Consider the following 13517-nt stretch of genomic DNA (forward strand, 5'->3'; position numbering starts at 1 on the left):
TGTTCAAACAGCAAGTTTTGGTCTAGAGCAGCAGTCTGGTTACTAAGCAGAGAGGTAGTTCATGCATCTTAAAATATAATTCATTAAGTATTAAGAAGAAAATTTGCACCTAAATTAGAAATGAGCTACTATAGCTTTTCTTCTGTCTTATACACCCTTGATACATATTTGTGCTCTTATTACAAACTATTCCATTTTTATAAGCGTTCAGAAAAAATCCATATTTAGACTAAAAAAAACCTATGCCCTTCTGTCTCCTAAAGCTATGTTTGTTCATGATAGGCATCAAAATTTAAGTTATGCTATTCTGAATAATTTGAAGTCTCACAGATAACATAATTTTAGTTTTAATTCACGTGTTCTGCGTGCAGCATATTGCTATTTGAATGCTTTTAGTTGGGAATTACCATGCAGCTCTATCACTAATACTTTAGAAATATTTTTGGTGATAAGAAGTGTGAATGAGAAACTGATAAACACGAGTGACAATACTTGGTCGCTACATCTAAAAGTTGTCTGTGTGTGTGTGTGTGCTGTTACTGAGGTGAGCATTTCCAAGTACTGCAGCTTGCAGCGAGGCCTCGGTTCACCCCATGGAAAATAACTGAACCAGTTTTAGTCAAAATGGCAGAAACTTACTTGGTAACTGTAGCTGAGAGTGAACTGAAGATTATGCTTGATAACTGGAGAGAAGCAGGTTCTGCATGTTGCCAGAGACAAATAAAGCAATGAACGTAGTCCCTACATTTGTTATGCTGGAATCAAGCTCTGTTCCACAGGAAAGGAAGCAGTGAGATGAAACACGCAGTTCTTGGAACCTCCTGGTTGTGCGGCTGCATTGCTGTGGCTTTGCAGGAGGCTGATGAAGGCAGGGCATGGGAACAGAATATTCTTGAGAGCAGATGCAACATGAGGAAAGACAGATAAGGAAGAAGTCGTAGAGCCCAGGTATCTGTAAGCTGCTGTGTCAAGATACAGTGTGCACAGCAACTTTCCCCACGCCATTTCTGTTGTGTGGAGCCCACAGTCTGCAGCAGGAGGAGTCTCAGTAGAAACTGCATGTGTGGTGAAAAGAGGTTGTGCAGAGCAGACAGACAAACCTGGAACGTATTGCATCGATCGCTGTAGTTTGTTTCCAAATCAGTCCTGCAGCTGTGTGATGCTCAGCGCAGAGCAGCTTGGAGGTGGGGTGGGAGGGAGAGCCCCTCTGCAGCTCCCTCCGTGCCTCAGTCGTACTGAACCCTGTGACTGCAGAGACAGGAGTATTAAAACCAGCCTGGGTCATGGTGCAACCTAGGCCCAACTGGGTCATGTTATTCAGGTTACTGGACTTTATGATTTGCTTATTAATTATCTCTGCATTGTGCATAAAGATTATTGGGTTTATCCATGATACTGCTTTAGTAGTTATGAATCCCTGAAGGGTTTAATTGCTTGTTTAGTTGGTTTTTTTCCTGCTTGTGAAAATTACTTGCCATTTGGGTAGTATGCCTATTTAAAATGTATATGAATGCTAAATGTCATCAGTGATGCTTGAATTGTCTTTGTCTAAAAATGACAATGCTTAGGAGGCTGATGTTATTGCTTTACCATGCTAAGACTGATACCGTGTAGCTGATCACTGCTGTTATGGTACATGCCATATCACGTATGTGTGATGTATAGGAATTACTGTAGCATTGGAGCTGCGGGGCCACACTGTGCTGGAATTTAAATATCTTACCAATGTGGCCACGCACTATTTCAGTTATTCAGTGTTAATAAGGTTTGTCTTTCTACAGACTTCTCACTCTTCCCCCCCATCTGTGTGGAAAACATGTAGGTGTGATTATGATTTTTGAAGTAGAAATGTAGTTCTTTGGTTGTTTCCTGGTTTTACATAGATTTTTTTTATATATACACTATTCTTTTAGAGATATTTTAGAAAATTAGAATAAGAACTGACTTGGCAATATTCAGCACCCATAATAATAAATGTGAGTTGTCATCTTCTTTTTTGTACTTGTGTGCAGTCTGAACACAAGGAGGGAATGAAATATGCCAATGTAAAGAAATAGTATCCAAAATTTGTTTTTGGAAGTGTTTACTTAAAGCTGCTTGTTAGAAAGATGGGAATAGAAATCTTGAGATTTTTCTGGTGCTGTTTTGCTTGATTCTATGTCAATGATCCAATATCCCGACTTATTTTAAGGAATTTAGGTTTTCATAGAATGGCTTGGGTTGGGAGGGACCTTAAAGCCCACCCAGTACCTAACCCCTGCCATGTGCAGGGACACCTCCCACCAGACCAGGTTGCCCAAAGCCCCATCCAGCCTGGCCTTGAGTACCTCCAGGGATGGGGCATCCACAGCTTCTCTGGGCAGCCTGTGCCAGGGCCTCACCACCCTCTAAGGGAAGAATTTCTTCCTAATGTCTAGTCTAAATCTCCCCTCTTTTAGTTTAAGACCATTCCCACTTGTCCTATCATCGTCTACCCAAGTAAAGAGCTCTTCTCCATACTTTTTATACGGCCCCTTTAAGTATGGAGAGACCGTTATGCAGATGAAGAGATGTGTTAGGCACAGATTGTGAATTAAGCACCCCTCCATTTTCATTTCATTGTGCCACAGACTTACTCTCTGGCTTCAGACAAGTCTTTTGGTTTCTGGACTTCAGAATTCAGAGTGGTTTGGCAAAAATGCTGTATATATCTTTATCTGAATTTACACGGGGTATGAATGCAGTTGTAATGGGATTGTGCAAGGTATTTAAAGTACTAAAGATTTAGTACTTTGTGTTTTCTTCTCTGTAAAATGGGGTTGATACCTGCTTATTTTACAGAAGTGTCTGTGAGAATTAGTTTGTAAATCCATGGTATTAGCTATTATTAACCTGAGGAGGTGGTGTGATAGGGTAAGTAGGACGTTGGGCCACAGACTGAAGACTGAATTCTATCCTTGAAGCTCTCACTGACCTATATGCTCTCTGATGAATCATTTTGCTTTTTCTGTGCCTGAGATTTTCTATTGTGGGAAAAAAAATTATAGATCACTTGGTGAAAAGCACTGTGATGTAAATATCATTACTATGAAAGTAAAAGCCCTGTGTTTCTGAATAAGGCTATTGTAGAAAATTAAATAGCAGCTTCAACTGAACATGTAGCAATTGCTTTAACTTCTTGGCTATAATTTGTGAAATTTGTCTGCACCTCTATGGTGTTTGTTCTCTTTCTTATGACATCAAGAATAAATAGCAGCCCTATTTAAGCATACATTGGTAAATAGGAATGTTTTTACTTGAAAATCGTATTTTCCTTTTCTTCCAAAAGCATTAAACCAGGAATTCTCCAAAATCATTTTTAAAAATTCTGTAGCATGAAGTAATGGATAATCAACGAAATATTTGCACAGAAGTACTACAGGGGAATAGATTCAGACTGAACCTATTAGACATCTCTGAGGAACTGTGATTTAATCCTTTCATATCTTTCAGATTTGTCACAGATATGGTAGTGGACCAGTATAAAACAAAACACCAGGAAAACTCAAAAGTGTAAGCACTGAAGCAATTAAATGCATTTTCCTGCTGGGATTGCAAGAGAGTGAATGATGCACAATTTTAATTTTAGCCTTAATGCCATTAGGAGAGCTGTATCATCCTGTCCTAATGCATTTGACTTGCTAATTATCATTTGTATTTCGTGTAAGGTTTGGTGGTCTTTAGTCTGCAAGGTCGTTTCAATGCTCACAAATTGAAAGCAATAAACAGCTTGTTTATCGCTTTAAAGAAAGTCAGGTGTCTCTCCATGGAAACCAGCTTTCATAGAAATCCCATGAATACCAGAGAAATTTCTTTTATGGCTTTTCAGCAGATGAGAAGTAGCACTGTGCAAGTCTTTATGCAAATGCTGCTACTTGTTTACTCCTCTCCCCCAAATTATTGGTTTATGGTCCAGATAACCATGAAGTGGTCAGTAGGGATTTAGACAAATTACTTATTACTCATTGGTAGAGTATGAAGATATGGATAAATCATATTTAATTGTTCCAAGACTTGAGGAGAAGGACAAATTGCAAATGCTCCGGAACCTTAAATTATAACCCGAAGCTTTAGTTTTGCCTCACGTTATCATTGGCCACTGCAAAAACAGTCAAACACTTATGTGTTGTGATTAAACAGCAGCACAGATATGTTGTTGACTAAATCAACAAGAAGGTTGCACCTGGTGATCTTTCAAGGCCCTTTCCAACCCAGGCTGTTCAATGATTCTAAATTGCTCAAATAACTTTTGAAGCACAAATACTTGGGTTAACACTAACTGTACCTGAAATACTTAATAGCATTTAAAATAAATGCATTTACCTCTTATGTGGGATCTTGACTCTTGTTGTTGTTTGTTGATGGTGAATTCTCCCTGTTCTTGTAGGCTTTTGTTGGCTTCACTTAGGCTTCTGCTGCCATTCCTGTGGAAGCATGGCTTTTGTTGCCATGAAAATTGAAGCACATTCAATGCATATTGGACATCAGTTCCTGATATAAATAATATAATTTTGTGTCATAGTAAGTGAGCAGGGAATAGGAACATCTGACACTGTAAGCAGTGTCTTATAATAGTGCGGGCTGGTCAGGTTTTCAGCCAGGTGGCTTGAGAAGTAAACTATTGCTGATGATGATGATTACGAGTTACAGGGTCAGAAACCTCACTGCAGGCACAGTTGAGTACTTCTGCCAAAAGTGATAGACTGGGACTCTGGTTGACCATGGAAATAACGTCACCACTGCTTCAGGAAAACCTACAGAAACTTGAGCTCGCTGCTTTGTTTGATTGCTCCTGTGGCTGATTTGCCTATAGTTTAAGGAGCAGTGATTTTATGAATGTCCCTTGCATTCTCCTTGTTTTGATAGGCAGAGGCACTTACTCCATATTTGTGATCGTCTTTCAGAAAGTTACGCAGTATGCATTCTGTTGCTAATCTTCTTTTTCACTATTTTTTTAATAAACTTTTAAACTTTCCTGTCACAGGGTTCCTGAGGAGAACAGTGTTGCAGTTACTGTGACTTAAAAAAGGATACAGAGGAGCTTCCATCAGTTAGCGGTTGTTTTGAAGTGGTATTTGAGGCTTAAATTCTTTGTTAACAGAGCTTAACTCAGTAAAACACAATTCTGATTTGTTAATTCTGCAGCTCAAAGAACAACAGAACAACAACTCTTCATGTGTTGTCCGATCCAATGACTCGGTGAATTGCAGCACTGTTGCTGCAGAGAGCTGCCTGCAAAATTTCAAAGGCAGTTCTTCTTTAGGCCGTGCAGAAGGTTAGCTATAAAAAGATCTGTTGAGGAACTGAAGCAAGTAGTGAGGAACTAGAGACTTTCAGATTAATCCTTTCTCCCTAGCCCCTTGAGGAAAACTTGCTGCTGTACTTATTGTATCCGGTCTGAAATTCGGTGCAAAATTCATGAGTCATCTAAACTCTTGATAAGTTGCTGTGTTATAGTGATTGGGTTTGGGCAGTTGTCTGCTGAGGCTTCAATGAGTAACTTCGCAGCAGAGTTCTTGTGGTGCTCTTAATACTTTTCCTGTAATGTGGTTTTTTTTTTTCCAATTTGTGGTTTATTTAATTCTATCATTGTTAGCAAGCATTTAACCTCAGGACTAGACAGAAAGCTGTTGGCAGCAGTGAGGTCAGTTTCTACACTTACTTAGTAAATGTAAATAATGTGTACAGTTCATACCTGTTTATTAGGACTGTACACTCTCCACCAACGTATACCTAGTTGCCTTATGGAGAATTTAAGCAATCATGTACCGGTGAACACACAAATCCAGTATTTCTAAATAAAAATGTTCTAATTCAAAATGCCATTACTTTAAATGGAGTTTGACTAGTTCACACCTTTCACAGAACTTGGAATTTGCGCAGATAGCTATTTAGAAACTTAAATGTCTTGTGTAAGAGACTGCATCAACAATAACATTGGGGCAAAAAGCAGGGTCAAGACAACAGTTGAACAGCTGTTCTTTGCTACAACCTGATTGCCACTCTTGCATGTGACATGGTCTCGTTCAATCTATGAAATGCAATGGACGTAAGGCAAAAGATGACATTGTGTCTTTTATAGCTTTGTAATAAAATTATCAGTTATGTAACTTGGCTACATGTGATACGTAATAAATGTCGTCTTCAGGTGGTTGTACAAGTCACTGTCTACCAACTGTGTACTGCAGTGCTAGTTTTGCATGTTCCCATAAGGATATATTTCTTTTTTTTACACTGAGAAGTGTACCGCTGCTTGATGTTACCCTGTGAATTGTGTGGTGCTAGTTATTTTCTGTGCATTTCTTCTCGTCTCTTGTAGGTTTATCCAGATATGAGTCCTATCCCAGGTTTGTCTCCCCAAACGGATTTGATAGCTGTACTAATTTTCCCTTAAGAATAACTTACTAAATTATAAAGATGTTTATTGGCATTTATACTTCATTAATCTGTTGGTTGTTACACTTGATCTGCACTATTTTGCATTGTGTTCTGGATTTGAGGTGACTTGCACCTTCTCTTGACAAACTAATAAAATGGTACTTGCTAACGTGAACAGCCTTGCAGTTACGGTGCCCTAGGGATAGTTCTGGCATATACCAGCTAGCATACTGATGGTACAAAGTTACTAATTTCCAGAGGAATTCCAAAACTCATGAACTACTTGGCTTTTGATTTCTGGATACTGTTACTAACTCTTTTTTAAAAAGTGGCAATATTTGCTGCATCAGTTCTGCAATACAATCAGCTCAGATACTGCAGTAACATTTTTTTTCCGTTTTCTTCCAAAGAAAGAATGCTCATTGTTCTCTGAAGCTTGTAAGCTATTAATGGCTGCCTCAAAGTCCCTCACCCCAAAATTGCTGACATGGAAGTGTTTCCTGAGGAAATATTGTCATGTGTTTTTCTTCTTTCTGCTTTGCTCAGAGCTTCTGCTTTGCATGTGTTGGGCTTGTAGGGGTAAAGTCAGGGGAATCTTCTGGAGGCACTGGAGTGGTGTGGGGAGTGGTTTGAGTAAGGCTTAGGAATAGGTCAATAGCTAAGCTCTAGTGAAACTATGATTAAACATAACTACCTCTGGCTGAGAATGAAGCTTGCCAGTTATTACCTTATCTTGTGAAAGCACAAGTCTGTTTTGCTGTGTATTTTTAGGCATGCATTCTTTGCTTTTTGTCTTGAAACCCCATGAACTGGGTTAATATCTGTTTTAAATTGCCAAACGCTAGTTATTTCTTCTGCTACATATGCTCATTTATTTCTCTCCATCCATTAAACTTATTTTTTGTCTTTCTCTTTGCGATTCCTGTACCAGCATGATGTAGCATCACTTCAGGAGCAAACGAACAACAAAATCACTTCCAGAAATGCTTTTTGTGCCTCTGAGTTTTGCTTCCTCAATGTCAGTTTCCTATGTTAAATACCATTTCTGTTCTGCTCCTCATCTGAGATAGATATCTATCTTTGGAATAAAGTGTAAATCGCTTTCCATGTGCAAACATCTAAATATTCATTTATGGTATAATTCTTGGATCTGTGAGTTATTTCTAGTCCTGGCTTTCTGAAGCTGTGTTTGCTATTGACTGGAAAACTTATGTTTGTGTTGGTACCACAGCTGATTCCACTGTTAGGATGATTATGTGCAATGTTACTACAGTGCTGTGTAACAGTAGCCCCATTAGCATATATGTATATATGCATGTGTATATATAATTGCCTATTCTGATTGCTGGTGCCATAGGAACTACAATAAATATTTGAGGATGGAAGTTTGAGCATATTGTGTCAATGCAGAAATAGTGCAAGCATACTGGTGATGGTAGAGGCCGGGGCGATCGCAGTGAAAGGGTATCAGGAGTACTGACCATATAGAAAAAAGGACAATGCACATTTAAGCTGATTTACATTCTTATTCCTAAATAACAAATATATTTATCACAAACACAGAATGTGTGTATATTTCTAGTGCTCTTGCAGCAAGTTCAGTTGCTCGTTGTATCCATTCAATTCCTCTGAATTACTTGCTCTACGTGGGGAGAAGGGGGTTGCTAGTGAAAAGGAAGTAGTTGAACTTTAAAGCCAAAATTAGACTTGTTTTTTTTTTTTTGTGGTGAAACTTGTGTAAAATTAATGTATTGAGGACAACAGAGCATCCCTGAAAAATCCTGAAATGCATAAATGTGGAATTCAAATGGAAGGAGGGAAAATGTGCCAGGGTTTTTCAGGCCTGTAAATAAATCCTAATAATAGAACACAAGTTTGTTTCTTAAATCTATTTTACTTTTTGCCATTTTAAAGCTTTTCTACAGTTGGAGAAGAAGGAACAACAAAAAATAACCATTGATCAGCCACCTAGAGGAACAAGGAAAAATTATTCTTTTACAAATGAAGAAGTTAGACAGATCGATCGGGAAAACCAAAGGCTGTTAAAAGAACTGTCCAGACAGTCTGCAAAACCAAGGAGCAGGAGTACCACGCTGAAAAAGTCGACTCTACCACCTCCTAAATTGTACCACAGCGCCCTCAACAGGCAAAAGGAGCAGCAAAGGATTGAAAGAGAAAACCTGGTGAGTTCTAAGAACTGCTTTGGATCGGTAAATTGAGGACTGTTTATTGTCAGATATATCATTGCTAAATACTTACAAAGCTGATTACGCAGCACTTGTAGCTTTACTGCAGTAAGTCTGCAGTGAGTTCTCATTACCATGCTGTTTGCGTAATTGTTCAGATGCTTTTTTTCCAGATGAAAATAGATTTTTCTTTATTTGAGTTTGCTCTACTTTAGTGTAATTCAATTTAAGGGGAATTTTTGTTTATGCACTCATAATTTTGGGTAGCAGTCTAATTCTATTCATCCTACTCCATGCATCGTAATTACTAGTCAAGAACAGGCTTGCAAAAAATAAAGCAATCAATATGATAGCATCAAACCCATTATATTTGAAACACGGAGGATACCATGTAGATGTCAGTTTTGGTTTTCAATCATTTTACAGCTATCCATCATTTTTAATATTTTTAGTGCTCAGCTTTTCACATTATTTGAATGTATGTGGCAATCACAATAACTTATTTTAGTGAAAACCAGAAATTCAGACTAATTTATAAGGATATTAGCAGAGCTGACAAATAATACTGTTTTTAATAAGATTTTAAGTGGTTGCATTGTATTACAGGTAATGACATTTTCATACCATCTAGTTGTTCATTAATGTCTTGGAAGAGGAGATAAAATGTAGTTAAAGAAAACAATTTTTTAAAAAAAACTTTTCACTTTTTTTTAAAAGTTAAGGAAAATTTATAGTGGAAGTCATGTCTTTGCTCTTTCTCTTTTACTAGGTTGCAATTTCCTTTTATACAAATACAGTTTTCAATGTGGAGGATGTCTAGTTCACTTCAGAAAAATCCATTACATTTTAGTTTTTCCATCTTAGATATCCAGGTAGTTAAAACTTTCAAAGTGGGAAACTATAGATTACAGGTGACCAAAAGAACTTCACACACTGAAGGAATTTGGCACAAATGTGTATTACAGATATATGATATTTCTCATTGTGGGGAAGGGAGGATATGTTTTTAGGCTTCAGTGGTTTTGAGGTGGTAGGAGGGCTTTCCTCATGCATTGTAGATGGTTATTCTTTGTTTGTTGGAAGTGCTGGAAGCAGGACTTGCTCTTCCATATGGACCCTGATCATCAGAGTGTATTCTTAGGCTGTGGAGAGGAAGTGCTGCGTCAGCCACATACCACCTGGAAGTAATATGCAATATTGATTCGATAGTTGCTTTGATATTAAAGCACATAGTATTTTATAATACACTTCTCTTTACTCAAAGCCACACATTTACTTTGTTTTGAAATATTGCAACACTTTATCCAATAATGTATTGCCTTTACAACTTCTGGATCAAAAATCCAGCGCAGGTAAATACTGCTAGTCATTTCACATCTTGCTAGTTTGGTATTCTAGAGATCAGTGGTGGTTGCTTGTAGTCCAAGAAATAACATCTTTCGGTTACTTACTCATTTATGCTTTTGTTGTTAAGCATTTACTGCAGGGACGTGAGTGCAAATGTTTAACTTCAAAATAATTCCTTAGAATTTAGGTTAAAATGTCGGGCTATTTTAAACTATAAAAACATTTGGTCTATTCATGCCACCAACCTCAGGATGATGTATTTTCTTTTTTGAAGAGTGATTCACTAACACATCTTAATGTTTCACTTAACACTACTTCAACATTTGAGCAATTCTGTTTGAACACACAAAAATTTAAATTACATGTGCACCTGGAGCAGCGCAGTTGTAACATACTGTTTATTTTATCCCCTTTGTGGATTACACTTTTTATAACTTCTTTTCCTGTTGTTAATACCTTGTCTAGGTAAAACTGTCCCTTGTTCCACTAAAACACCTGCGGAGCAATGCCTTTATTTACTGTTAGCAGAAAGGCAGCTTGATCTCTGGTGTAGGCATTTGGCATCGAGGCTGATGCAGGGAAAGCAATTCAAATATTAGGAAGTCAGAGAAATCAAAGCAGTTTGCTCTCTAGCTTTGTGAGAGGGGTCAGGGAGGTATAGGGAACATACAGTGCTCCCACAGACTCTGCTAGAAACAGCTATGAAGGAATAAAAAGATGCATCGCTCTGAAGAACAGCAGTTCTAAGTCAACGATTTAGCTATTTACGGGAACACACAGTTAGCAAGAGATCTGTTAAAATGAATATCACGGTTTTGTACTTGCTGCTTGTGCCTGTGCTCTTTCATAAGCGGAACCTGCTTTTGGTCGTTTATCTGAGCTAGCACGACCAGAGTGCGGCTCTTGCCAGTAGAGGACGCTGCTGACTGAGAAAACATCCTACTGCCGTGCCTGAAGGTACTCCTAGCCTTGTCTCCTCTGCACTGGAAAGGAACCTACGCGCGACACACACGTGTCCGTATTGCTACACGTTAATCACGATTTCTGCCAGTATAAATAAAATACTGAGCTTCATAGGCTGGGAACTACGCGTTATTTGAACTTCAGTGGTTTATCGTGTGGTGCAAAATCTGTACTGGTGTATAAAGGTAGGTGCTTGGAGGCCTTTAAATACAGATTTGCAGCCACTGCACCATTTCTCCATCACTTCATCTAAACTTAGAAGTAATTAAGGTCTAATGGTTGGCTTTTTTGATTGTTTTGTTTGCTTTATTAATCGTCTGACTAGGATGTAGGTGTGTTAGATGACTGAAGTGAGCTGAGCTGCTGTGTTCAGCCCAAGTTCCTAGGGGACAAGTGACCTTTGAAGCTTACACTTGAAGTTTAGTGGAAAAGACGGTGCACGTGTAGTGCAATTCTGCAATCATAGTACTAATGCTATAGGCTTTTTGTGAACAAAACTGTTACGGTCTGCTGATTCCTTACCTAGCTTTAAGATTCCTGACCACTGCTGTGATAATTATAATAAAGACTCACTAATTGCCAGGTTGAAGGAAGGTTTTTGGTTATTTAGCACGCTACTCAATTTTGTGTTTTTTCCTTTTTTTGTACTCTTAGCTTACTTTCTTTGTATGGATGCCAACCGCAGACAAGCATGCTAGTTGTTCAGTTAAAAAGACTTTTCTCTAGATTGAAGTACCTGATGGATAATGATGTTTAGAGTTTGTGAGGTGAGAGCTAATTAATTCAACTGGAGAGTTGAAGAATATTGCAAATCCTTGTGCAAAGAAGAAAAAGCTGTCCCTGAACGCACTGTTATCTCCTTCACCCTCCCCCACCTGGACTCTGCAAAGGGACAGTGTGGTCACTAATATGAGTGACATTAGAGGAGGCATAATATAAATAAATTTGAACAGCTGTCAAGGCACACTAGTCAGCTGGTTAGGATTCAAAGGAGGTGAAACTGAAGCCTTCACACATTTAAAAAGCAAAGTAAAACAAGAAAAAGTGGCATATTTTACCTTTTCTCTGGACTCAGTTTAGGAGTGCTGTGTTTTTCTCTTCAAAAAGCTGTAGAAAAGTATATACTGAGTTTCTTTCCGTTTTCTTTTTTCTTTTCCTGACAGCATTAGAATTAGATCTAGTGTACTACTGCTATGCCCAGAGCTGAACTAAGAGCATTTATCTTAGCCTCCCATATAGCAGCTATCTTTTAGTATGGTGTCAGGTTCCTTTGTTCCCCAATTGTTGGTAATGGTACATTTCCTTCTGTCACTGACAATATGTATTTTAATGTCTTTACGGATACTAGTCTGTGTCCAGATGCCTAGATTTACAAAGAATTATCCTCTTCCTGGAAGATAATCGTGCAGGAATGCTTTATGGGATTGTACCTTTTAAAAATTATTATTCTGCTTTTATTGTAAACTCAGTATCATAATAAGAGAAGATGATGGAGGTAAATAGAAGCTTTGGGAGGCTTTTTGCCAAGCTGAAAATCATCAATGATATTATATCATTTTGCATGGGAATAGGGAATACAGTAGTGAAAATTGTTGACTTGCTGAATGCTAACGTAATCTTGTTGAGCTTGAACCAGGAGCTCTGAGCAGCTGCAATGTAATTAAGAGCAGCTAATGGCATCCCTGCAATATATGTGCCTGTTAGTCATTTTTCTCCTTAATCCAGGTGTTCAGAAACAAGACATGTTCCTGATCAGATTTGTCATGTGACTTGATTCTTTGCTTTTTAAGGCCAATGACAAAATTTCTGTTGCTTTAGTGGTGCGGGATTAAGGCCACAGAGATTAAGCACTTCAGAACAAAGCAAGTGCCAGTATTCTGCAATCCATTTCTCAAAATGGTGTTTTAAGGAGAACGTAATGAAGGAATTAGCAGATTTAAATGGGTAATTGAAAACAAATCTTATTTGTTCAATGTACTTGTACAAGGCAGTTCCTCAGTTAAAGACCACAAGGCTTGCTAGTAAAAATACAGGAATTGGATTAGATCTGGTTTATGGATCTTGTAGGTCAGGGCTGCCATGGCAGTGTGTCGATGAGTTCTTTGCTGTATGCAGCAGGCCCTTCTCCAAGCTACAAAAATTACAACCGCAAATAGTGTTTAAATGAACATGCGCTTGGTACAATACTCAGCAGAGGGTAGGGGTACCACAGGAGCTGTTCTCTAGTTCCCTTTTCTTAGAATAGGGAGGGAACCACTTTAAGCACCACATAAGATGTATCTGCTCTTTTAATATCTAAGGATTGTGTGAAATCCAGTCTTAACCTGTTCAGAAGGTAATGTTTTAGTACTGAGAGTGGTCTGCTTTTTGCTTTAGTAATCAGGACTGAATGCTTGTCAAAATATAGGCGTAAAAGTGAAAGCAGAGAATTGTATTTAAACTGGGGTTAAATAGGCATATGCAAATGTATGTGTTCAGAATCAAGCTTGAAATTACTACAATATCAAGGTATGCAAATTCTGTGAGGCTGTTACAGCTGGAGTGCAGACTTGAAACATGCTTGACCTTCACAGGAAAAAGAATGTTGCTTCTACAATTCAGTTTACCCATTTGCAAATGAGCTGA

The 13517-nt window shown here is 38.3% G+C and overlaps 1 protein-coding gene across 14 annotated transcripts in view; it reads left to right on the forward strand.

The window, feature by feature from the left end:
* Positions 1 to 13517, forward strand: part of CFAP97 (cilia and flagella associated protein 97) — a 29634-nt gene that overhangs the window by 11830 nt on the left and 4287 nt on the right. For all 14 annotated transcript variants that reach the window (XM_083834282.1, XM_083834280.1, XM_083834275.1 and 11 more), the window contains one exon: positions 8311 to 8579. In XM_083834282.1, coding sequence (XP_083690408.1) covers positions 8311 to 8579 — 269 coding nt within the window. The remainder of the gene's footprint in view (positions 1 to 8310; positions 8580 to 13517) is intronic.

Source organism: Anser anser, assembly GCF_964211835.1.
Source record: "Anser anser genome assembly, chromosome: 4".
NCBI classification, from domain to species: domain Eukaryota; kingdom Metazoa; phylum Chordata; class Aves; order Anseriformes; family Anatidae; genus Anser; species Anser anser.